Consider the following 24,168-nt stretch of genomic DNA (forward strand, 5'->3'; position numbering starts at 1 on the left):
TTGCATGTTCTCCCAGGTAATGCGTCGGTTCCCCATGGGTACTCAGGCTTCCCCTCATTTTCCAAAACTATAAGTAGTAGGTTAATTGGTGAGCCTAAATTGACGCTATGAGTGGAAGTGAGAATGCATGGTTATTTGGCCCTACCCTGCCTACTGCCCAGTAGGCTCCAGCCCCCACGAAACTGTGAATTGGATTAAGCAGCTATAGAAATTGAATGGCTGGATGGATTATGAACCCTGGTCAAAGCTCTCTGAGCTTGGTTATCCAACAAAAACTGTGTTGCTACTTACTTTTCTAGACACAAATTTTTGGCAATATATTTCTGAAACTAGTTCTGATTAGTTGGGACTGCGGCTTACTCAGATAAAACAACTTAATTCAACACCACCAATTGCACAGCTGTGATGTCCCCTCGCTCCATGTGCACTACTAAATGTCAGAAACAATGTACTTTGATTTATACTATGTTGAGTCTCTTCAGCTCAACATACATATGTAAGCAGACATTTTCTCTGTTGGCTCTAATCAAAAGTAGATTGAGAACCAAAATGACCGACAACCATCTGTTATGTCTTCTGAATGTTTTTCTTCCAGTGTGGTGATAAAAGAGAAAAAAAGAAACTGTGTTTTCCTCCTGTGCTGTGGGGGAAAAAGCTTGTGTGCAGTTTCCAATACACATACAAAAGCATCACTGTGTAAATCACATGGGACTAGGATTTCTGCTGTTGGAGGTCAAGTCAATCTGAGCAATTTTTCTGGATTTTAATATTGTGTCACAGTTGAATTCAGGGTAAAATATTGCACTTGTTACCTTCCAAAGTCTAAAACACATTAATTTCCTTATATAATGTTTTGGATATGATGGTTTATATGGGGAGTTTCTTTGAGTAATAAGGGCCATGCAGTAGGTCTCATTGATTCAAAAAGACAAGGTTACATGGGTATTATTGTGCCCCGAGTAGATTATAAAAGGTGTAATTGTTTTATAGTCATGCTGGAAATTTAAACTGCTTCTTTGGTAAACCACTATCAGACAATTAAGCACAAAATTCAACGAATAGTGAATTGTGAATTGAGAAGTCGAGTAACATCGCGAGATCTGAATGCGAGATTTCCCTGGACTGGGTGGACACAGTAGAGTGTGGAGTTAGTATCCAGGCAGCTGTGCCGTTCGGGCTTTTTCTTCCTTTCTGACAGTCAGACTAGCTTATAAAGAATAGCAAAACCGTCTGTTGGTGTCTCAGATAATTTAATGACTGAACACGCCGGTGTTTTTTCACTGTCAGTCCGCGTGTCCACCGGTGTTCTTCTTTTCGTACCCTGTTAATGCCTCCAATTCCTGCTCATGATCGACTTTGCAACATACTGAGGCTCTGATGCTGTCTGAATGAGCTAACCTCTTCGCTGCCATCAAAGACATAAACAACATTGTCAGTGGGACTTAAGGTAGGACTTATTGTAGAAATAAAGATTTAGTCTTTTTGTTTTGGGCGGAATGGTGTTACTGTTACGGTGAAATTCCTTTAGTTTCGCTGTCACAGGGCTCTGTTTTGCAGCTGTGTCACAGAGGAGCGTGTTCAGCAGCTACCTCTGAAGACACAAGCTGCTAGCTGAGAGTTTCAGATATGAAATAGATTCATGTAACAGTCCTTGTCTTGAAAATCGAGTTACACGTGCAGTTTTCGCTTATTTTTTTTTTTAAAAAGCTACTCATTTATTTACCTGACATAACATCGTTTAATTTTAGAATTTACTGACAGTCCATTGATTTGATTTAGGGAGACTGGGTAATAAGCTTCCAGAACTTCCTTTCCCAGTGTTCACGTATACATGACATGATTAGAAAAAGCATTGTTGTTGTACATTTTGACGTGGTTAACACATTTTCTACTTTCCAATATGTTTTTGAAGTAATGTGTCAACATAGTTTACAACTGAACTCCAGTTAATGAGCATCTGAGGCAAACATCAGTGTGTTTTTTTTTGTGATTAAGACAAGTCAACAGTACATCTGTAACGGAAACAGAGTAAATCACAAATAAAGCTCTGCTGTGGGGTGTTGCATAGTGTGAGTAAATGAAAATGAGTAGCTGTTGAATGCAGGTCTCCTTCTCTGCTTCACAGGTAAGACACCTGTATAATAGAAAGTAGCATTATGTCACTCGCTTGATATTTGAGGTTCATCAGTTCCAAGACGAGGTGTTATTTTATGCTCCTGGATATTGTAATATTCCTCTATATTTTCTCTTTCTCAGATATAAGTTTCATTTCATGTCTTTTATCAATCCATTTTAATGATCTTGTCACATCTTGGGTAGATGGAAAGGTAGATGTCTCACATCCTTTTTTTTGTATTTCTGAAACAAGCGCAGAACTTCAGTAGGATCTACCGTAAAAGCTACAGTGTTACTGACCTGCAGCTCTCTGCATTATACTTTGATCTGCATCTCTGATATTTTGCTTGTAAATGAGTTCAGAGCCATTCTTTACCAGTTTTCTACCTCTGGCCTGGTCTTATGCTGCTTATCGATCTGCCTCTCAACCCCAAATGGTCGAGACAGATGACCGCCTTTCTTCCTGTCAGAAGGGAGTATTTTCTTTGCACCATTGCCTCTGTGACAATGGGGGGTTCAGTGTCTTGCCCAAGGAAATATGGTGTGGAGAATCCGAGAGTTGAACCACAAACCTTCCGACAGGCAAACGATGGGCCGGCTCTGGGCATAGGCGAACCAGGCAGTCGCCTGGGGCGCCATCTGCTGGAGGGGCAAATTTAATTCTCAAAGTGAAAAAAAAAATGTATTAAAAAAAATATATATACTTGAAGATACGAATAATACATTTCAACCCATCCTTCAAATTTATTCGGTATTCATTCGGTTATTCCCAAACTTTTTGACACAAAGGCTGACTGTCACTCATGTGGAAGAGGAGTCGTTTGCCCAGAGCCGGTGTTCCGTCGAGCCGCGTTTCCCCGTCAGATACGGTTTCCCCTGCATCTCTTCGCCGCTCCGCGCTGCACACGCGGCAAAGAGCGCGCGTGCCTGTTCAGCGCTCGTAACCAGTGAGACGTGCTTGCGCGCTAGACAACTACAGACACCGTGAAAGCTAAAACAACGTGTTTCAGTGTAGTTGTCGTACTTTTTTGCACTTGCGCTGTCATCCAAAACATTCAAACACATACTGTTACAGCCCGGCTCAAGGACTGTAACCAAGAACGGGAGAGGAGACGAGGTTGCTACAAAAGTAATACATTTATTAATAAAAAGAAGACAAAAGATCAGTATCCGTAGTCAGTAATGTAGGCGTGTATGGATGTGTCTGTGTGTGCGTACAAAACGAAAACGACACTAAAGCGCAAAACCGCGGTGCGGCATCTCCCTCAGGCGGCGGGCATGGAAAGAAGGGGCCTCCCGAGAGTCAGCCAGCATCTCTATAAATACGCTACACCGGGCCCAGGTGTAGCACATTCATTTAAGACGGTCCCGCTTCCGCTGAACCTGGAAGACACACAGACCAGCCGGAAACACCCTGACATATGGGGCGGGGCCGTCACCCCCCCCCCCCCCCCCCCCCCCCCCCATAAAAAAGGAGTTCCAGAAAGAACGACGCAGCTGCCACTCTCCATCCATACCTAATCTAGAAAAACTAGATTCTTAGCAATTACACCATATCCCAGCCACAATACCCCTTACCCAGTACAGTTACCTTATATGCACCAACACCATGACAATAATGCCCACATTGACCATCCTACTGCTATATCTCTTGGAAGCCAACCAGCCCTATCCCATCTCCCAGTAACTCCGGCGCCTGGAGAAACATTTAAGAGTGACAGTTTAGACCAATAGGGTTACACACAAGACCAGCAAGACAATCAGGAGCTATAAACTCTCGACAGGGCATCTGCCAACACATTTTCTGATCCTTTGATGTGGCGGATGTCCAGGCAATATGGCTGTAAGTATAGCATCCAACGCATCAATCTGCGGTTCGGGCAATGAACAGAGTTAAGGAAACCTCTGAATCAATGCAGACAACTGAGCGCTCTGCTTCTCGGTCAAATGTGCCAACAACAACGGTAGATTTTTTAGAGTCTCACTGTTCGACAGTCGGCCACGCAGCAGCCCGTCATCAGGGGCCACTACCTCATCGTCCTCCCCCCCCGAGAACGGACTCCCCGCTGCCGCTACAGCTGATACAGGCTTAGACTCACGGCAATAGTAGGGTTTTAACAAATTAATGTGACAAAGTTGCGTCGCTTTTCTGCGATTCGGGGTTGACAATATATCATTTTGATCAGTCACCTTCTGCAACACAGTGTAAGGACCACAAAACCTGGCCTGAAAAGGTGAGTGAATCAGTGGCAATAATGCCAGAACCTGATCTCCAGAACTAAATGTGCGTCGTTCTGCTCTCCGGTCGTACAACCGTTTCATCTTTCCCTGGGACAATGACAACTTCCCCTTAGCCATTTCCCCTGCTGAATACAACCGATGCCTGAAACCATTTACAAAATCAATCAGGTTTGACGGAGGTTCTGATGACGGTGCAACAGCATCACGCAGCACTGCAAGAGGTCCCCGCACTGAATGGCCAAACACCAGTTCGTTAGGGCTAAAACCAATACTGTCCTGCACCACTTCCCTGGCTGCTAGCAGGAGCCACGGCAGCCCTTCCTCCCAGTCCTGATTCAATTCAACACAATAACTCCGCAATAATGATTTCAGTGTTTGGTGGAACCTCTCCAGAACACCCTGGCTCTGTGCATGGTAAGCTGAAGACATATTATGTTGGACCTTTAGCTGCTTCAACACTTGTGCAAAAAGATGTGATGAAAAATTTGAGCCCTGGTCACTCTGGATAACTTTTGGTATCCCGAAGATAGAAATAAATTGTGACAACGCCTTTACAACTGACCTTGCTGTGATTGAACGCAGAGGATACGCAGCTGGGTAACGCGTGCTCTGACACATCACAGTAAACAAGTAGTTGCTTCCAGATTTAGAACGAGGTAATGGGCCGACACAATCAATCACCAGGTGCTCAAATTGTTGTGAAATTGCTGGAATGGGATAAAGAGGAGCAGGATTTATCCCCTGATTCGGCTTCCCCGTGATCTGACAGGTGGGACAAAATTTAACAAATTGTGACACATCTTTCTTTAAACGAGGCCAAAAAAAATTTCGTAACATGTAATTATATGTCTTACGAACCCCAAGATGTCCTAATTTTTCATGCGATGTCTTAAGGACCTCAATACGAAACTTCTCCGGAACCACGATCTGAAACACCGGCTCACCCACAAAGTTTACACCATGTGGCGACCATTTCCTCACCAGGAGACCCTCCTGCAGCAGGTAACCACCCACAGCACTTCTCTCAGCCTCCTTGGAGAGGACAGACTCAAACATCTGGCTCAAGGAAGGATCAGCTTTCTGCTCTGCCCCTAACACACTGCGAGAAACAGACAGCAACGAGTCAGGTACAGTTACAACCTCCATTTCAGCCACTTCTTCCTCAGGCTCCGCCTGGTGTGAACGGCTAATAGCCCGTGTCACAGCACAAGCTGTAAACACTTCAGGTAAGCACTGCACAGTCTCATCCAAGTTACCAGTTACCACAGGTGAAGATGACACGATCGGGGGTGGTGGACCCTCAGCCCACACTCTGCTGCCAGCCAGACCGTTCCCCAGAATGACATCCACCCCACTGATTGGCAACTCGGGGCGGACACCCATGACAACCTCTCCCTGTATCAAACCACAATCAATACACAGAGAATGCAATGGAACAGGCTCAACATTTAATCCCATACCTCGCATCAAGACAAAGTCTTGAGTGTCAGAGTCCCCAGAAAAAGGCAAGACAGAGCGCAAAATATATGAGTCATATGCAGCAGTGTCCCTCAAGATTTTTATCGGTACACTGTTACCTCCGACCAGTGACACGCGGCCTTCAGAGATGAAAGCTGAGAAATCAGGCCGTCTCTCACACTTGAACTGTTGAGGCGATCCAGAGGCAGACACAGCACCAACACCAGAATTCCCCTGGCCCCAGTTATTTCCCCGTCGAGCATTAGCTTTTGGGCATTCAGCTTTCCAATGCCCTCTTCCCTTACAAAAGTTACAAACCTTTGACAAGTCAGATTGAAACTGTCCACGTGCCGTGTATTCAGACTTAACATGACGTGGAGGCCGTTTGTCTTCCCATTTATTTGGGGCACGATACATACCTCCCTCAGGAGCTCGGATGTCCCTCCTGTGTGTCAAATCATACTCATCAGCCAATACAGCAGCCTCGGCGGCGGTCTTCACCTTGTGCTCACTGATGTAGACTGCAATATGGTTGGGAATAGCCTGTTTAAATTTTTCCAACACAATCATATCACATACAGCATCAAACGTGGCAACTTCTGAAGCACTGCACCACCGACCAAATAAGGTGACCAGATCCCTGGCAAACTCAACATGACTTTGCCTGCTAGTCTTCTCCCAGAATCTAAACTTCTGGCGGTAGGCCTCAGGAACCAATTCATAAATTTTTAACACTGCAGCTTTAACAGTCAAATAGACCCTACCTTCCGCCACTGACAGAGCCGAATAGGCTTCCTGAGCCTTGCCTGTTAAAACACAATGCAACAGAAGTGTACGCTCAGAATCAGACCAACCCCTGCTCTCAGCTATACGCTCAAATAAGGAGAAAAAGGTGTCAGGATCTCATTCACTGAACTGAGGAACTAAACGCAGATTCTTACCAACATCAAATGATGAACTAGAACCACCAAGGTCACCAGCAGCCCCTCTAGCATGCAAGCTCAACCTCCGTTCTTCCAGCTCCAGCCTTTTAAGTTCGGTCTGCAGGCACAATAGCTCCCTCCTCTGCTCAAACGTCAAGGTCGCATCTTCACAAACAGACACACCACTGTCCCTCACAGGACCAGCAGCCAGCATTTCTGGACCAAAACAGCCCCGGTCAGACAGATTAGCTCTGATAATGTTTTTCATATTTTCCTTCATCCTCTTATCACCAACATCCAGGTCAAAATGTTCTGCCACACGGATCAATTGTTCCCGAGACAAATCCTCCAGCAACACTTCTGACGGCTCTTTAATAAACTCCTCCACACTTGCCATTTCGCATCACCACGTCCGCTGCCTATTTGGCCACTGAAAAAACAACCTCGCAGCTCACCGAGCCCCATGAAGCCCCCGCATACACAGCTTGAACGCCACCGTAGCACTGTCCCTCTAACTGCCTAACCAAAATCACTAAAACTCCCCACCTAGTCTTCAGGTGCTAGTTGTGGTGGGTATTTACGCACTTCTTACCGCAAACCCGGTGAAGCAACCAGCAATTGGCGACCCCACCTGTAGCCTCGGCCGTGCCCCCGAGCAAACTGCTCCAACCACTTTCACACCGCACTACAACCCCCCCGATGTGAACACCAAAAGGAGTCCGCACTTCAGCCTAACAGGGACATGAACCACGGCAACTTACGATGGCCGCGGCTGGCTACCGGACCCACTGCTCCAAAGACAACGCCAAACAACTGACAGGCCCACAATTAACTTACCACTCCACGCAGCGACTTTGACAAACTAACACACTTACCCTCGTCAACGCTACTCCCGAGCAAGCAGCTGAGCGTCCATTCACAAACGCCGCAACCAGCAACAGCTGTGCGGTGACGTCACGCGACAAGCGCCACTCCATTCACAAAAACCCCAGAATTTCACCTCCAGGCCTCACCTGAGCTCCAAAAATAACGGACAAGCCCCCACTTGTTACAGCCCGGCTCAAGGACTGTAACCAAGAACGGGAGAGGAGACGAGGTTGCTACAAAAGTAATACATTTATTAATAAAAAGAAGACAAAAGATCAGTATCCGTAGTCAGTAATGTAGGCGTGTATGGATGTGTCTGTGTGTGCGTACGAAACGAAAACGACACTAAAGCGCAAAACCGCGGTGCGGCATCTCCCTCAGGCGGCGGGCATGGAAAGAAGGGGCCTCCCGAGAGTCAGCCAGCATCTCTATAAATACGCTACACCGGCCCCAGGTGCAGCACATTCATTTAAGACGGTCCCGCCTCCGCTGAACCTGGAAGACACACAGACCAGCCGGAAACACCCTGACATATGGGGCGGGGCCGTCACAATACATATATATTCATATAAGCTATTTTTATATATAGCCTTCATATGTGTGTATATACGATGGATGGATGGATGGATTGATTGATTGATTGATTCCTCACTTTATCACAGGGGGAACAGTATCTGACGGCTGTTATTTGGCCATCAGGATGCGTCCCCCCACTTAAACACAGGGGGAACAGTATCTGACGGTTGTCATCCATCCATCCATCGTATATATATGTTTGAATGTTTTGGATGACAGCGCAAGTGCAAAAAAGTACGACAACTACACTGAAACACGTTGTTTTAGCTTTCACGGTGTCTGTAGTTGTCTAGCGCGCAAGCACGTCTCACTGGTTACGAGCGCTGAACAGGCACGCGCGCTCTTTGCCGCGTGTGCAGCGCGGAGCGGCGAAGAGATGCAGGGGAAACCGTATCTGACGGGGAAACGCGGCTCGACGGAACACCGGCTCTGGGCAAACGACTCCTCTTCCACATGAGTGACAGTCAGCCTTTGTGTCAAAAAGTTTGGGAATAACCGAATGCAGTGATTTTCAAATCTCATAAACCAATATTTTACTCACATTAAAACACAGAAAACAAAGCAAATGTCAAAAGTGAGATATTTGACTATTTCATGAAAAATAGTACCAACACATCTCAAAAAGCTTAGGGTGGGGACAAAAAGGCTGGAAAGTGGAAGTGCTAAGGAAGGAACAGGATATTTGGTTATTACTGTTTTAGAATTACCAATTGCTGATAGGCTTGATGCACGTATTTTAAAGGAAATCATGCTTGCAATCAAAACTATGCATAATCATAAAGCACCTGGACCTGATGGGTTTCCCGTTGATTTTTATAAAAAATTTAGTGCTAAGTTAGCCCCTCTTCTTTGTGCTGATTATAATGAATCTTTAGAAAGTGGTTTCTTACCACATACACTAACCCTGGTATCCATACCTCATCTCCTGAAAAAAACCTAAAGATCCTATATCTTTCACGTCTTATAGACCGATATCTCCTCTTATTATGGATGTAAAAAATTTTGGCTAAGGTGTTGACAACTAAAACCCCTAGATTGAGATTGTTTTTATTACATTTAAAATTTACTTCAGATTTAGGTTTTTCCCTCCCAAACTTTCTTCTGTATTATTGGTCTTCACACATCTTCACACACTATATTGGCTTAGTCCTCTTGAACAATTATGATGCAGATATGAAATTTAGTCGTTCTCCTCCTCTTCACCTGCTTCATCGGATTCTCCTGAATCAGCCGGTGAAATTCTCGGTGTAGAGGCCAGTTTCTCAGGACGTTATGGAGCCAGATGGACCGACGGCAACGAGGCCTGCGTTCCCATCGCAAATATACAGATGCAACACAAAGAAGGCTGCCCATAGTGCGATCCATGATGAAAGAGGGGACCGATGCATAGATGTATTATGATATATGCCTGCTATTTGAAAGCCTTTGGCCGCTTTGGCCTCTCTGGCTGCTTTAGCTGCAGCTACTGCAGGCGTCGGGTTGTGAGCAGCCTGAGTGACCACGGCTGCTCAAGATGCTTTTGGTGTGAGCGCCCGGTTATAGGCTGACTTCTGCAAAACTATGTCAGTAGTTTTAGGGACTCGGATAAAAATTGACCCGTTTGTTGGTATATTTGGCGTACCACATGTACCTTTTCAGATAGCCATGCAACAATGTCAGATACTTTCCTTCACATCCCTTCTAGCCAGACGTCATATTCTACTTCTCTGGAAATCACCGAAACCTCCATCTATCTCTATTGGGCTGAAAGATGCTGTGTCATGTAGGGCCGCCACAAACGATTGTTTTGATAGTCGACTACTAACTGCTAATTTTTTTTCGATTAGTCGACTAATCGGATCATACGTAAATTGAATGTAAAACATAAAGGTTATCGCACCAGGATGCAGCTGCTCTTATATAACCATCATTAGCTTTCAACTTTCCTTTCAACAAGGAGTGTTTAAGGTATATGCTAACTCAAAAAAAAAAGACAATTAATATCATAGTTAATTTACCCTTTCATGAAATATGCAGCTTGTTGCAACAAACAATTATTTAACTGTGTAGCAAACAACACAAAAATCTTTCTTTTTTTTTTTTAGGTTTTTCTTTCCTTCATTTGTCTCTGGCATCAAACATAGCTGCATTTAAATCAAATGAGGGAGGCACCTGAAATTAAGGAATTATTCACTAAAAGTTTTAGTCTCACTGATTCAAATATAACACCAACATGTTCAGTATGGACTCAGTCAGGACATTTGTTGCCGAGGTGTGGATGTAGCTAGCTTTGTAACAGAGCTGTCCATTGAAGATGAAAGTACTTATTTAGCACTGAAACGTAACGTTAGAAAACATTAGCGTTCCTATTCAAACACATCACTGTTATAACGTTACAGAAAACACATGAAATATGTGTGCTAAGGCTAATTAATCAAATTGTCATCGCTAATGTTAACGTTTACAGCTATCAATATGAGTAAGTAGCAAGTTAACTCTCTGTTTACGCAAATTTTAGCAGCTAACTAGCCAGTTAGCTTACCAAGATGACGGTCCCTCTTCACAGTCAGCCACAACAACATGCTTCCTTTTCAGGTGCTCGTGCATCGTCGTTTTCTTAAAATGCTCCCACACTTTTGAGCTCCGTTACCGGGTAGCCATGATACCAGAGGCCGTCTGGTATAACTTCCTGTGACATCATGGCTGACCACTGTTACCACGACTGCGCATGTGTGTCAAGGACAGAAAGGCAGGCACAGCAGTGGAAGGTGCCGCAGCAGTTTTGAGAGAAAAACAAAGTTTGAAAAAAAAAAAACAAACCCAAAAAACGACGCATCAACATTGACTCATCGATTAATCGATGCAGCCCTAGTGTAATGTCTCAAAATAGAAAATATTTTTTTCACCGTTGAAGGCGGGTCTGGTAATCTCTTTCAAAAATTGAATTCTTCTATTGATTTCTCCAATTCCTTGCCAACTGGTCCCTCTTTGTTCTGCGTAGATTTGTAATTCCCCCAGGTTCCTTTTTTTTTTTTTACTTTACTAACAAATTTTATTCTAGCTTCTTCTCTTCCTCTTATTATTATTTTTTTTTTTCACAACGTTGTCATACAGGGACACTATGGGTTCTTTGTGTTCTTGGTTTAAGTTATAAAAAGTTTAAAAGAAAAAAAAAAAAGTAATTTTTTTTCATGTTTGATATTCTAGTAAAAAAATTGCAACAAAACCAAGTTGCCTATCTAAGGACACCAACGGGTTGCATTGAAAACTCGCTTTGATTCAATCCCTCATCTTGAGCATGCTCGAGGCAACGGTGCAAAGAAAATACTCCCTTTTGACAGGAAGAAAGGCGGTCATCTGTCTCGACCATTTGGGGTTGAGAGACGGATTGATAAGCAGCATAAGACCAGGCCAGAGGTTGCTGCTGAGACAAAGAAACACAAGGTAATGAAAACAATAATGTCATATGTACATGGAGAGTAAAGAGATCAGAGTAAAGAAAATTGCATCAGCAGTCAAAAATGTTAATATACTCATAATTTTGCCTTGTTGTCTTTAAATTTGCTTCCCCAATATTTCTCTTGATTTAGAGCGTTTGAAACCAAGTAACTTAAGTTCTGGTCACATTACACATGTATTTACGAAGCAGTAATGTAAAGTGCAATTGTGTTTACTAAAAATTATTGATTATATTGAAAATGATGACTAAATGAAGAACTTAAGAGTTATTTGATACTAGAAAGAAGGTTTAAAGAAGGTTGCTGGTTGAAAGAAGTAGCAGGAACTGATTTGAATAGTTTTGAAGATTATGTTTTTAACCTTTAGATTTATGAAGCAGTTTCCTTCGGGATCAGATCAGTTTTCTCCGGGATCAATAAAAGTTTCTGTTTCTGATTCTGATATAGCTCAGCGTCTGCATTTCACCCATGACTGGCTCTGTAAGTACTGTAAAAAATAGATTTAAATATTGTTAATGATTGGACTTTAACTAGGGTTAAGTCTTGAAAATATCTTAACATCCTTTCGTAAAAGTAAGTAGACTAAAATATACAAAAGCATATACTTCTCAGTGTTGTCATATAAGTTTACTTTTAAAGTGAAAGCTAGCTTGTATAATTTTAGATAAACCTTAAGAAAAAGACAATTTTATATTTCTTATTAGCTAGATGCAAACATCTACAAAAGCAGATTTACGGTTTATACAGTAATCCATCTCTCCGTTTATTGCCTTTCACTTATTTGAGGTCGTGTTATGGAGGCAACAGGTTCAAGGGAGAAATCCAAATACTCCTCTCCCCAGCAACAGTTTCCTGTTCCTTCGGGGGGATCGCAAGGCGTTCCCAGGCCAGAAGAGATATAAAATCCCTCCAGTGTGTTCTGGGTCTACCCCAGGGCCTCCTCCTAGTTGTACATGCCTGGACCTCCAAAGGGAGGTGAACAGGAGGCATCCTAAACAGATGCCTGAACCACCTCAACTGACTCCTTTTGATATGGAGGATCAGCGGCTCTAATCAGAGTTTCCTCCGGGTGGCGGAGCTCCTCACCCTATCTCTAAGGCTGAGCCCAACCACGCTCCGCAGGAAACCGATTTTAGCAGCTTGTAGCCGCGACCTCATTCTTTTGGTCACTACCCAGACCTCATGACCATACTTGAGGGTTGGAACAAAGTTGGGCCAGTAGTTTGAAAGGGGTTAGAGTCTGCAAGGGAGGTCCTGAACGAGGTCCATACAGATTCCATGTTCCCAACCTCCTCCCTTTATGTGAGAAAAATTATCTCACAGGTGCGAGTTGAAGACCTTGCAGACAAAGGCCTCCAGCAGACATTCCCAGTTCACCCTCACTACCTGTTTGAGCTTACCAGGTCTGACTGGCAGTTTTCCCCGGCAACGAATCCAACTCACCACCAGATGGTGATCTGTTGACCGCTCTGCCCTCTCTTTACCTGAGTTTCCAAGACCTACAGCTGCAGGTCTGATGACACTATGAAGTCGATTTGAGGTGGCCTGGTACCAGTTACACTTATGTACCACCGTACTGTGGAATTGAAATCTAGAATTGTCAAACACTGGTTCTTGCTGCCTTAAACTTAAAACATATAAGCAGAACAACGTGTGGACTCACTCAAAAGCAATCTCTCTCAATTATGTTCTTTTACCCTTTGTAAAAATATACAAAGAATGCTTTGATTTTATGCAGACACACAGCCATTTCCATGTATTTCCCTTTTTTTCATGATATCTTTGCACAGGTAGAGTACCTTTGAGCAGATTGTGTGTGGACACCAGCCGGAATGTAGACTTGAAATCTGTGAGAAAAAAAACCATGGAGTTGTGTGGAGGTGTGACAGGTTTACCTGTAATTTAGACCATAAGGGTTTTGATACAGTTGATAAATTATGTCTGACATGTTGCCTTGTTCTGTGACTGACCACAGTAAATGGAACCAAATGGTAAATGGACCCATTCACTTACACACTCATTACAGCATGTGTTATGCTTAGTTTATACTCCCCCGTAACGTTGACACTTCTCAAAAACAAGTAAGCTGAATCAACTGATAAAAACCTTTCTTTTGTACCATTCATGAATTAGATGATTTAGAAGCAGAGTTGAGGAATTGGAATGCTAAAAAAATATGAAGGTACTTATGATACACCCGAAGAGCAGCACCTTATGGAAACTTTGATCCTCAGTGCTAAAACATGTAATGATTAATGCAAAATTATCTTTAGTTTAGCTAACACAATAATCGTTGAGAGGCAAGTGCATGCTCAGTCATAGAACAGTTGAGGCACATTGTTTGTGATATATTTATAGTTGTAATAATGGCTTAATGAGTGCAACATTCTTAGCTTTCATAACAATCTTCTCCCACTGACAGCAAGACTGCTCAAGGTCTGTGATTTGGTAAGAAAAGAAAATTTAAGATTCGGCATGTTTGATTTCTTAACAACAACAAATGTTAACCAAGTTTTAAAAATAAAGTAAGCAGTTCATATGTGCATTTCTCTAAGACATTCATAAAAGGTTCTTTCTTTGGAAAAGTTGCTCACTCCTGCATTTCAGTGTGTCAGTGTTGTGCCTGTGTGCTTTCATTCAGTTTAATCTTAAAGGGTCACCCAGTAACATTCTATACCTGCATGCATGTCAAAAAGCACAGCTCAGCTCCTGCAGAACCGAAGCAGCAGGAAAGAAGGCAGAAGAGAAGCAAACGGAGAGACAGAGCACAACAGCGAGGGAGCAGAAAAATAAAAGTACAAAATGTGCAAGACATTAACAGGAATAGAATGTTTATACATTTCCAAATTTACATTATAAAACATGTTCTAAAAAGGTAAGAGCAGTTATAGAAATACTGTAAGATATGAGATCTGAGTGTCTGTGTTCAGTTAGACTCTTAGTCTTAGTTGTCTTAGTTTCATTTGGCTTGATTTACTTAAGTTTCTGAGAGGAAAGAACTGCTCTCAAGATCACATTTTTGTCAGTGAGTGGATATTGCAGCAAAGCAAAACTCTGAATAAGTTTATTTCTGTGGATGCATGAAATACAACCACCATAGATATAGCAATTATCTGGCAAGGAATTCAATAAAATGTAGCACATTGATTAAACACGACCTCAGATGGGTATTTTGCATGCTAGTCGCTTGCTGTCTCTGGGCAGCTGATGACCATTAGCTGTTGGTTTGATTTTGAGCCTCTTAATGACTCACTTGTTCTCTCAGTATGCAGATGAGGAAAAGTTGCGAGTAGTACTTATCCATTTTTCTCTGTGCCTCCTCAGAGGGTAATTTGTCTTAACATATCCTGAATGGGTGACAGTAAAACGTGGGTGATACAATTTTTTTCCCCCTTTAAAGTTTAGCTTCAATTCTGATATTTCTCTCTCTTTAAAACAAACACACTGCAGATATCAAAGGGATTATTTAATTTAAGTTTTGCTTCATTTTAACATTGCACTTCTCATCACAGCTGATAATAGGGGGATATTAGTTTCATAATATTGATGTAATACTTAGGTGAAATTATTACAAAAGTAATGACTTGGTGAAGGCCTGGCAGTAGCAATGGGTATATCAGGGTAATTACATCCAACATTTAAGTTTATAATAAAGCAAAACTGTTCAGTACAACATGATAATTAAAGAAGTTGCAACATGGTTGCGATGTTGCTTTCAAAATATTTTGAGTTACTATCAGCCAACTTTCAGAATGTCCTGAAAGTAGTAAAAAAATGTGGTGCTGACATTTTGTGGAAAGAGGAATTGCATCAGTTCCCGAAACCTCGTTTGTGTTCTGTGCAACTTCTCGCTCCTCTTGGATTATTAACTATAACCGAATTTCTTCTTGTAAGTGACACGCTTTTGCATCATAAACCCTTTCACACACTATTTGCTCTATTCTAGCACTTATTTATTTAGTTCTTTGGTGTTTTGACACGTTTTCACTTTTCTAGTGGTGTGGATGGTTCCCTAGCTTAGCTGGGCTACCAGCTCTCTCCCTCTCATCTCCTGCTCTCTCTTTTTCCATGTGTCTGATGTTTAGTAACTCCTCTGCCTCCTTTAGCGATAATGGTACAATTAACAAATGTATGTTTTTTATTGTTTTGGAGGCAAGGTTATCCGAATTGGAAGCTCTGCACCGTTAAAAACCACCCAATAGCAAACCAGGTACCTTTAGCCGGTGGGGAGTCACATAGCATAACTAATCCCGTTAGCATCCCCCCATCAGGCCCCAAGCAGCTGGGACCCCAGGCTCTCTGAGTGACAATATGAAAGCTTATAGTGAAGGGTGGCTCAGGTGACCCTGAAACATCCCATAGTTATGCTGCTATAGGCCTCAACTGCTGAGGGACGTCCCATGATACATCTTTCCTCACTCTGCTCTCTTTAATCTTTCTTTAATGTACATATAACATTATTGTTGTCATTAACTTGTGTTTCTCTTTCTCAGCACGTATCCCTGGCCTGATGTTATGGTGTTTTTTCTCCCCTCTTTCCTGTCCTCTAAAACCCCAGCTGGTTGAGGCCACCCTTCCTGGTTCTGGCTCTGATGGAGGTTTCTTTCTGTTTAAAGAGAGTTTTTTTTTTTGTTTGTTTTTTTCTTTCCACGGTCGCCATGTGCAAACTCGGGAAGGGGCATTGGATCAAAGAGAAGTTTCAGTGCAATCTGTTGGTTTCCTTAGCTAGACTATTTACTTTGGATTCTAAGTGAATGCATGACAATCATTCACCTTTTGGCTAAATTTGCTGTTTTTAATCCAAAATAGGTGACCTACATAAATTGTGTAGATCCGATGGAGGGAAAAAAAAAATTATATATATGTATATAATGTTTACAAGCTAATTTTTCGTGTTTTAAAGTTTGTTTTAATTTGATATTGCCCTAAAATTGAAAAGAAGCATGTTACATATTATAACATGTAACATGATTCATTCAAAGAAAAAGAAAGAGACCTGATTATTGGGTATTACATAGAAACTACCATTAGGCGCATTCCCACTGTAGGAACCTTTTGCAGTTCCTATAACCTTTTCAGAAATAGGGCCATTTTTTTCGCGCATTCGGACATACAGGAACTAGGGACCACGGCCCCCAGTTAAACTTAGACATTGTTTCTTTTGTCTGCGGCGCTCTGCCCTCCTTCTTTCCTTCATGAAACGAAGAAGTATCGCCTGCTGCTCGATTCTTCGTCTCCTGACTCTCGCTGTGTGCTCTTCCAGCCTCGATCTTAGACGCCTGATGTGATCTTCCATGATTAATATTACTGTCATGCAGACCATGAACACGGTGGCCTCCTCGCTCTTCATATTAGCTTCTTGGTGGTGTTGTTTTCTTCTCTCCTTACTTTTTGCGGGTTTTGTTTTGTTGTTGAGTGGCGCTAAAGACGGCTGCGTCACATCAGTCCCTGTCAAGGTTCCTCACTCATGTGTGAATGCAAAATGAAACGGTTCCCCTGGGGAAGGGCAGTTCTTATAACGAAGATTTGAGGTGGACAGTTCTTAGAATGTCTCTGTCCGAATGCGGCTATTGTTACCCATATTTGTTGGTCCTAACTAATTTGCAACTTAAATTTTGGTACATTATTACACTGATTTACCCACTCTAACTGCCACACTAATTACGTGATCTTATCTAATCGTTATATTTTTATTATGAAGCTATTAACCCACTATTACCATCTTATTACCGAGCTGTAAAATAAAGTGCTACTAGTTTAACAATGAAATTAGTTAAGGCAAACTGATTTCTCCCTCCTGGGATTAAACTTGAAGTTTGCATTCACAACAGAAGCCTAGAAAAAAAATACTGTTTTTTAAAAAAAAGTAAATAAATGCAGGCCCTGCCATTTTAAACAACAGTATTGTGCAATCGTCCTAACAACTTCATGTCACAGTTTTCAGGGATCCAATTTCCCTATTTTGAAATTTATCTAAAAAAATTACAGATGTCTGATACTGGCACAGTGCTCTTCTTGGGTAAAAGGAAAAGAAAACATATTTAAACATATATTAGAATGGCAGAAGGGGCAGAAAAAGTGGGGGGAGACATGCAATGAAAGGGCCCCAATCCAGGACTCATACCTGGTCTGGCTGCAACCTCAGGCAACCAGGCATGGTATTACATCTGCCATTGTAAAACGGGCTACTCGGCGTCAAACCATCCTCATTGCCTTTGTATCCAGAGAACCACAATCGCAGCAACCTGTTCAAGGGACTTGATGTAAGAGACTGATGGGGACTGACTGCTGGGCTCCTGTCCTGTGACAGTCAGTCAGAGCCCACCATTTGAACTTAACTTCAACGTGGTGCAGAGATTTTTAGTTGTTGACGCTAAAGAGAAAATTAATTTTACTTGGAAAATAAAAAAACAAATTGGTATAAATCAATAATATCAGTTTATCTCCCAGCACTAGGTGTAATGGGATGGGAGGTTAGGAGACTGCCTCACTTGTTTGCAAAGGTAAGACAGTCATTGTTCCAAAAGTATTCCCAAAGGTAAGAACTGAACCTGCCCTATGGATCACTGAATATTATCACTTACATAAACGTTAGTGCAGTATTTTGGGTCAAGCTAATGCTTTTTTGATTTTATCAGTTAGTCATTTTTAACTAATCATCAACTTTGCTTGAAATTTTTAATTGTTAAAAGGGAGTCGTTCCTTTCCACAGTCACCTCAGGCACGCTCAGGACGAGAGATTGGACTGAAGACAAGTTTTGGTGCAATCTGCTGGTTTCCTTAGCTAGGATATTGTTTTCGAATTGGCTCTATATGAATCAATTGGATTTCATTGGATTATGATTACAATGAATTGAAAACCAATTGGCTTGAACTGGACTATATTATTTAAGTGCCTTGTGATGACATTTGTTGTAATTTGGCGCTGTATAAATAAACTGAAGTGAATTGAATTGGCCTTATAGTTATTTTTCTTTAACTTATGTCCTTTCTTTTTTGTCTTTCACCTCAATTTTTCTCTTCATCTACCCTGTCCAGGTTATTGCTTTACAGTGAATGTGTCATCGTGAGCAGGGTTCTCAACAGCAGCAGTGATGCGGGTTTCAGTGGCAGGTTGCAGGATGAGTTTGGGTGCACTCCTTAATGGGCTGCTGGTCTCCGTAGTAGCAGCTCTGCTTTGGAAGTATTCTAAGCTGAGTGAGCATGCAACCCTGTTGGAGGACGAGCTACATATGACACAACAATCCCAGGAGCTCTCCCAAGCCCGTATCGACTACCATGTTGCCCTGCAGGCTCTTCAGGAACATGGCACCCGCATGGTCTGCACTGGCAAGATGCACACTGACCGTATTTGCCGCTTTGACTACCTCTGCTACAGCTCAGAGGCAGAGGAGTTTGTGTTTTTCCACTCCAATTCTTCTGTCATGCTGCCTAACCTTGGGTCAAGGCGCTTCCAGCCTGCCTTGTTGGATCTGTCCTCAGTTGAGGATCACAACACCCAATACTTTAACTTTTTAGAGCTCCCAGCTGCTGCTCTGAAGTTTATGCCCAAGCCAGTGTTTGTACCAGATGTGACATTAATCCTAAACAGGTTTAATCCTGATAACCTAATGCATGTATTCCATGATGACCTACTCCCAGCTTTCTATACCATGAAGCAGTATTTGGACTTGGATAATGAGGCTCGTCTTGTGTTCATGGAGGGCTGGGGTGAAGGACCTCACTTTGATCTCTACCAACTTCTCAGCAACAAACAGCCATTACTCAAAGAACAGCTAAAGAACTTTGGGAAATTAATGTGTTTTACTAAATCTTATGTTGGTTTGTCCAAAACAACTACCTGGTATCAGTATGGGTTTGTCCAACCACAAGGGCCCAAAGCCAACATTTTGATTTCAGGGAATGAGATCAGGCAGTTTGCTAATGCTTTAATGGAGAAAATGAACATTACTAGAATGGAAGAGGCAGAGAAAAATGGGGGAAGTGCTGAACATGAGATGGAGAAAGAGAAGAAGGATGTATACATTGTTGTGTTTAGTCGATCAACAACAAGGCTAATACTAAATGAAGCAGAGCTAATCATGGCGCTGGCCCAGGTGTTCCAGATGAGAGTGGTCACTGTATCCTTGGAGGAACAGTCTTTTCCCAGTATCATCCAGCTGATCAGCAGTGCCTCTATGTTAGTCAGCATGCATGGAGCACAGCTGATCACCTCATTGTTCTTACCCAGAGGTGCTGCTGTTGTAGAACTATTCCCCTTTGCTGTGAACCCAGAGCAGTACACCCCGTATAAAACCCTTGCCTCCCTTCCAGGTATGGACCTTCACTATGTCTCCTGGAGGAACACTAAGGAAGAAAACACAATCACCCATCCAGAAAGACCCTGGGAACAAGGGGGCATTGCTCACTTGGAGAAAGGAGAACAGGAGCGAATCCTGGCCAGTAAGGATGTCCCTAGGCATCTGTGCTGCCGTAACCCAGAGTGGCTCTTCCGGATCTACCAGGATACTTTAGTGGACATCCCATCTTTTCTAGAGGTCCTCATGGAAGGAATGAAGACCAAGTCCAAATTGAAGAAGGGCAAGGCAGCCAGCACTGTCCACCCTGGCAAGGTCAGAGAAGCCCAGTGTCAGACCTCCATACAAACCTCTAATGAGGCTAAACTTACTGTCTCTTGGCAGATACCATGGAATCTCAAATACCTGAAGGTGAGAGAGGTGAAGTATGAGGTGTGGATTCAGGAACAGGGAGAAAACACCTACATGCCTTATATCCTTCCCCAGCAGAACTACACTTTCTCAGAAAACATTAAGCCCTTCACCACCTACCTGGTGTGGGTGAGATGTATATTTAATAACAGCCTCCTGGGCCCTTTTGCAGATGTTCTTATGTGTAGGACCTAGTTCATACACAAAACCAGATTCTTTCTGTGCAGTATTCAAGTTAGAATAGAGGACTGTTTTTTTATTACAGTTTGTCCAATAGGGGTTGGTCAGTGTCATTAGGCTTGTTTCTGTAGTTCCAGAGTAGACTGTTAAGCCATTGCTCAGTAACAAAAGAGAATATCCACGAGGAATAGAAAGTGTTTTGTACTTAAAAATAAGTGAAAGTGCTTAACCAGTTATTTATTGATAATACAGAATTCAAATTAGCAGGTTTATTTGTATGAAATATAATGTATAACATTTTTAGGATTAGTCTAAAACCTGGATCTTTACCTTTTTTACAATATGCAATGTAACTCCTCTGTGGTGAACAAGAGAGATTTTACAGCAAGAAACATTTTTTTTATGTTATCTAACTCCAATGCCTGTTTGTGTTTTGTGTCATGCTTTTGTGAGTAAAAACATGATATACAGACCCTATCCAAAACCAAGGTATCATAGTCAAAACTGCAGCAAGTAAAGACTCATGCTATACAATTCATCTAATGTATTTGGCCTCCTACTTCCATTGGTTGAGAAGTAGACAGTTTAAAACTTTTACATGTACAAAAGCTGTGACAGATTTATGTAAATGAAGCATCATACAAGGATTTTTGTGGAGACTCGCAGCTAAGATATCTAAAGCATGAAAGAGAATTTTATAGCTTTAAAATCTTTCACTTTTGTATTACGAAATATTTTACTTCTACTCTCTAGCACAACTGTATCAATTTCTCTGATAATAATTACAATTGCAATAAATACAGTTTATTGTGCAGAATGTTTTTCCACCATTTTCCTCCATTTTTTAAGAAAATAACAATGGGCCTAATGCAAGAACATTTTTGTATTTTTATTCTAAATATCTGTCACTTTTTTCGTAAGAAGGTCTCGTACGAACACGCCACGTCAGATTCATCAAACGCTCTTAACTTTGGAAAAAGTGTATAAACGACCTGCGTAAATGATGAATGCCACCTGTGTGTATTTTAGTGCACGTGCATGAGGAAAGTAAATTTGCATACTCCACGCCCAAAATTATACCATAAATGGCTACGCTTCCTCTCTCCTGTGCCAGGAAGTGTTGAGTCATGAGAATGGCTTCAAGGCGCAAAAAGAACAACTTTACAGGCTCTGAGATTGAAGTTCTGCTTTCAGAGATCCAAAAAGGAAAATCTGTCATTTGTAGCAGTGTCAACAGTGGAATTACGGGACCTGCTAAAGCGAAGAAATGGGAAGCAATTATGAGTGCTGTTAATTCCATGTCTGGAATAATCTGGCATGCCTTCTCTGGGCTGTAGAGCAGTTTGCCCCAGTTTTATCGAGACACCCACCTGGCCTTTAGCTCAGTGCGCTCCACAGCGGCACGGCTGCTTTGATGCGTATATGTGTGCAGTCTATTGCTCCGATAATGTTTGACAGTACATTAATGGCATGAAAGTCCCTCTTAATTTGTACTTGTTCGACAGCGGTGTATGGGAATTTGATGTACCTGGGTGATAAACTGAGGACAACTCACAGAGGACTGGGAGACACCCAATCTGTCTCCCTTTGAAAGATTCCCGTAGCCAAAAATCCAAGGGTGGTGAGGACCTGGACGTGTGGTGGAATTGGATTTGATTTTTGATCGATGTCAGCCATTCGTCTGTTTTCGCAAGGATATCTACACGGTCTCGGAACACACACTCTCTTCCACGAGCCTGATGCGCTAAGGCATCCAAAAGTAGCAAGTCAGCCGCTGGTTACACTTTCCATTGACCTTGTTATATACCGAGTCAAATTAACCTGCAGTTAGTACATCATTTAAGTCAACCAGTATAATGTCAGCGAGTGATCTAAATATCTTCCGAAGGATGCCGACTTTCGCCAAACTGTTCTCAGTGAGTATAAACGTATAAAACGATAAACGTATTTCATGCCAGAAGTAAGGTCTAGGTTTAAAAATACCGAAGTTCCCCTTTTAATCACTCGTACGCACAACTTAAGAACAAATCTGTTTGTACAAATGGTTCTTGCATGTGGCCCTATGTGTCACCCGCCTGGTGGGGGGCTCTCTGTGTAGTTTTGCTTATTTTCCTTTGGTGTAAAGATGTCAGCTACAAAGCTGTCTGTTAAAAGTTGTTTCACTGTCATTTGTAAATTAAATGCCGCATGTGGGTCGTGAGACAGCAGAGATGTCTTTATATACTTGAAATTGAAGGTGTTAAAATGTGTGTGATAGCTGACATTTCGTAAGAAACATTCAGTGGAAATTTAGACAAAATACTACCCGCGATATTGAGTTTTTTTCAGCATTACAGTTGCTTTGAAAGTGCAATTTTATAACTACTGAAACATTTTTTAAAACTGATGTAGTCCTGATGGTAAGTGCATAGTTAAAAAGTATTTTGTCATTGTTTCGAGTACATGATGTGATGGATTAGATATGTGAGTGGTTGTGTTGTTGTTTAGATTTTTTTTATATATATATTTCTTTCCCTCCTCTATGTATGTGCTAAGTGAAACCATAGTCTATTTTCTACAGAAACAATTACTAGGATTTTTAAAATGTATTGATTAATTAATTTATTTATTTATTTTTCAGTAATTGTGACTGAATAAATACTTTTTTTCTTATGGTATCAGTTCTTGTCAGTGTGATGCATTACTCATATTTTACCAGCTCATTAATCACTAAGTGAATAAAAAAAAAGCCAACTTCCTTTTATCTAAGCACCAAACTAGTCGTTGTCAACATTTCATTGTCAACATTTCATCATATATAAAGGTTTATCTAGGATCTAATGAAGTGTTGCAGTTTGTGTTTTCTTGTTTAGACAAGATTTTGCGTTCTTCATCTTAAGATGAATAGACAAACGGCCCTGTCCAATTGTGCACATAGCATAAAATAAGCGGTTACGTCTGAAGCATCAGCCATTCTCAGGTAAAGACATTCTCGGGTAAAAACATGCGTGTCGACCTGCATGTGTCCAACGAGCAAGGCCACTGAACAAGGCAAACCTGTCTTACTTGCCTCCTCCTTATCGCTCTGGTCTTACCACCTACTTTCAAAATGTGCCTCAATCCCATCCCTGTCATATCTTCCTTGGCCCTTCTAACAGTGTAAACGGTGGTAAACCGTAGGCTACAGGAGACACAGCCCAAAGAGGCGCGGGGATCTATTTCTTAATTGATATATTAGCTACTGTAGCCAGTCGGCCTTGTCGGGTCCAACCTATCGGCGAGTTTTGATTTTCAGAAAGACAACTTTACAACTCTACGTAATGATTAAAATATTTTTAAAAAATTATAAATTATAGTGGCCTACCTTCAAGCACCTCCGTTCTTAATCCTTTCCTGTTTTCTGTCCATATAACTTTCATCCACTTGTTGGATTTTGGGTGACTTTTTTTTTAAGACATCCACAGTGACTGCCATCGACTTCTCTGATAATTGTTTTCAAAAGAGCATCCTGATCTCCAGCTAACTGCTAGAGGTCTTGGCTCTTCTGTCTTTTGCCTTTCCTGAGATGACCCATCGAGTAACTCAACTCACACACTGGCCATGTGCTTTGACTCCAACCAGAATTTGTAAAGTTCTGGAAGTTCAGCCGCACTGGCACCATCTACTGGCGTGAGGCTATTGGTG

The 24,168-nt window shown here is 42.0% G+C and overlaps 1 protein-coding gene across 2 annotated transcripts; it reads left to right on the forward strand.

Annotated features, from left to right (window-relative positions):
- The first annotated feature begins 1,151 nt into the window (after positions 1–1,151).
- pomgnt2 (protein O-linked mannose N-acetylglucosaminyltransferase 2 (beta 1,4-)) lies at positions 1,152–23,165 on the forward strand. Of its 2 annotated transcripts, none has more exons than XM_072394974.1 (2): positions 1,152–1,447; positions 18,656–23,165. In XM_072394974.1, exon 2 carries the CDS (start codon positions 18,712–18,714, stop codon positions 20,518–20,520), a length of 1,809 nt encoding a protein of 602 aa, XP_072251075.1. In that variant the 5' UTR covers positions 1,152–1,447; positions 18,656–18,711; the 3' UTR covers positions 20,521–23,165. The 2 variants fall into 2 exon arrangements, with proteins under 2 accessions (XP_072251075.1, XP_072251074.1); XM_072394973.1 differs by lacking the exon at positions 1,152–1,447 and adding an exon at positions 13,857–18,120.
- The last annotated feature ends 1,003 nt before the right edge of the window (positions 23,166–24,168 follow it).

The sequence above is a fragment of the Leuresthes tenuis genome, unplaced genomic scaffold (assembly GCF_036924035.1).
Source record: "Leuresthes tenuis unplaced genomic scaffold, fLeuTen1.0.hap1 SCAF_10, whole genome shotgun sequence".
Classification (NCBI taxonomy): Eukaryota; Metazoa; Chordata; class Actinopteri; order Atheriniformes; family Atherinopsidae; genus Leuresthes; species Leuresthes tenuis.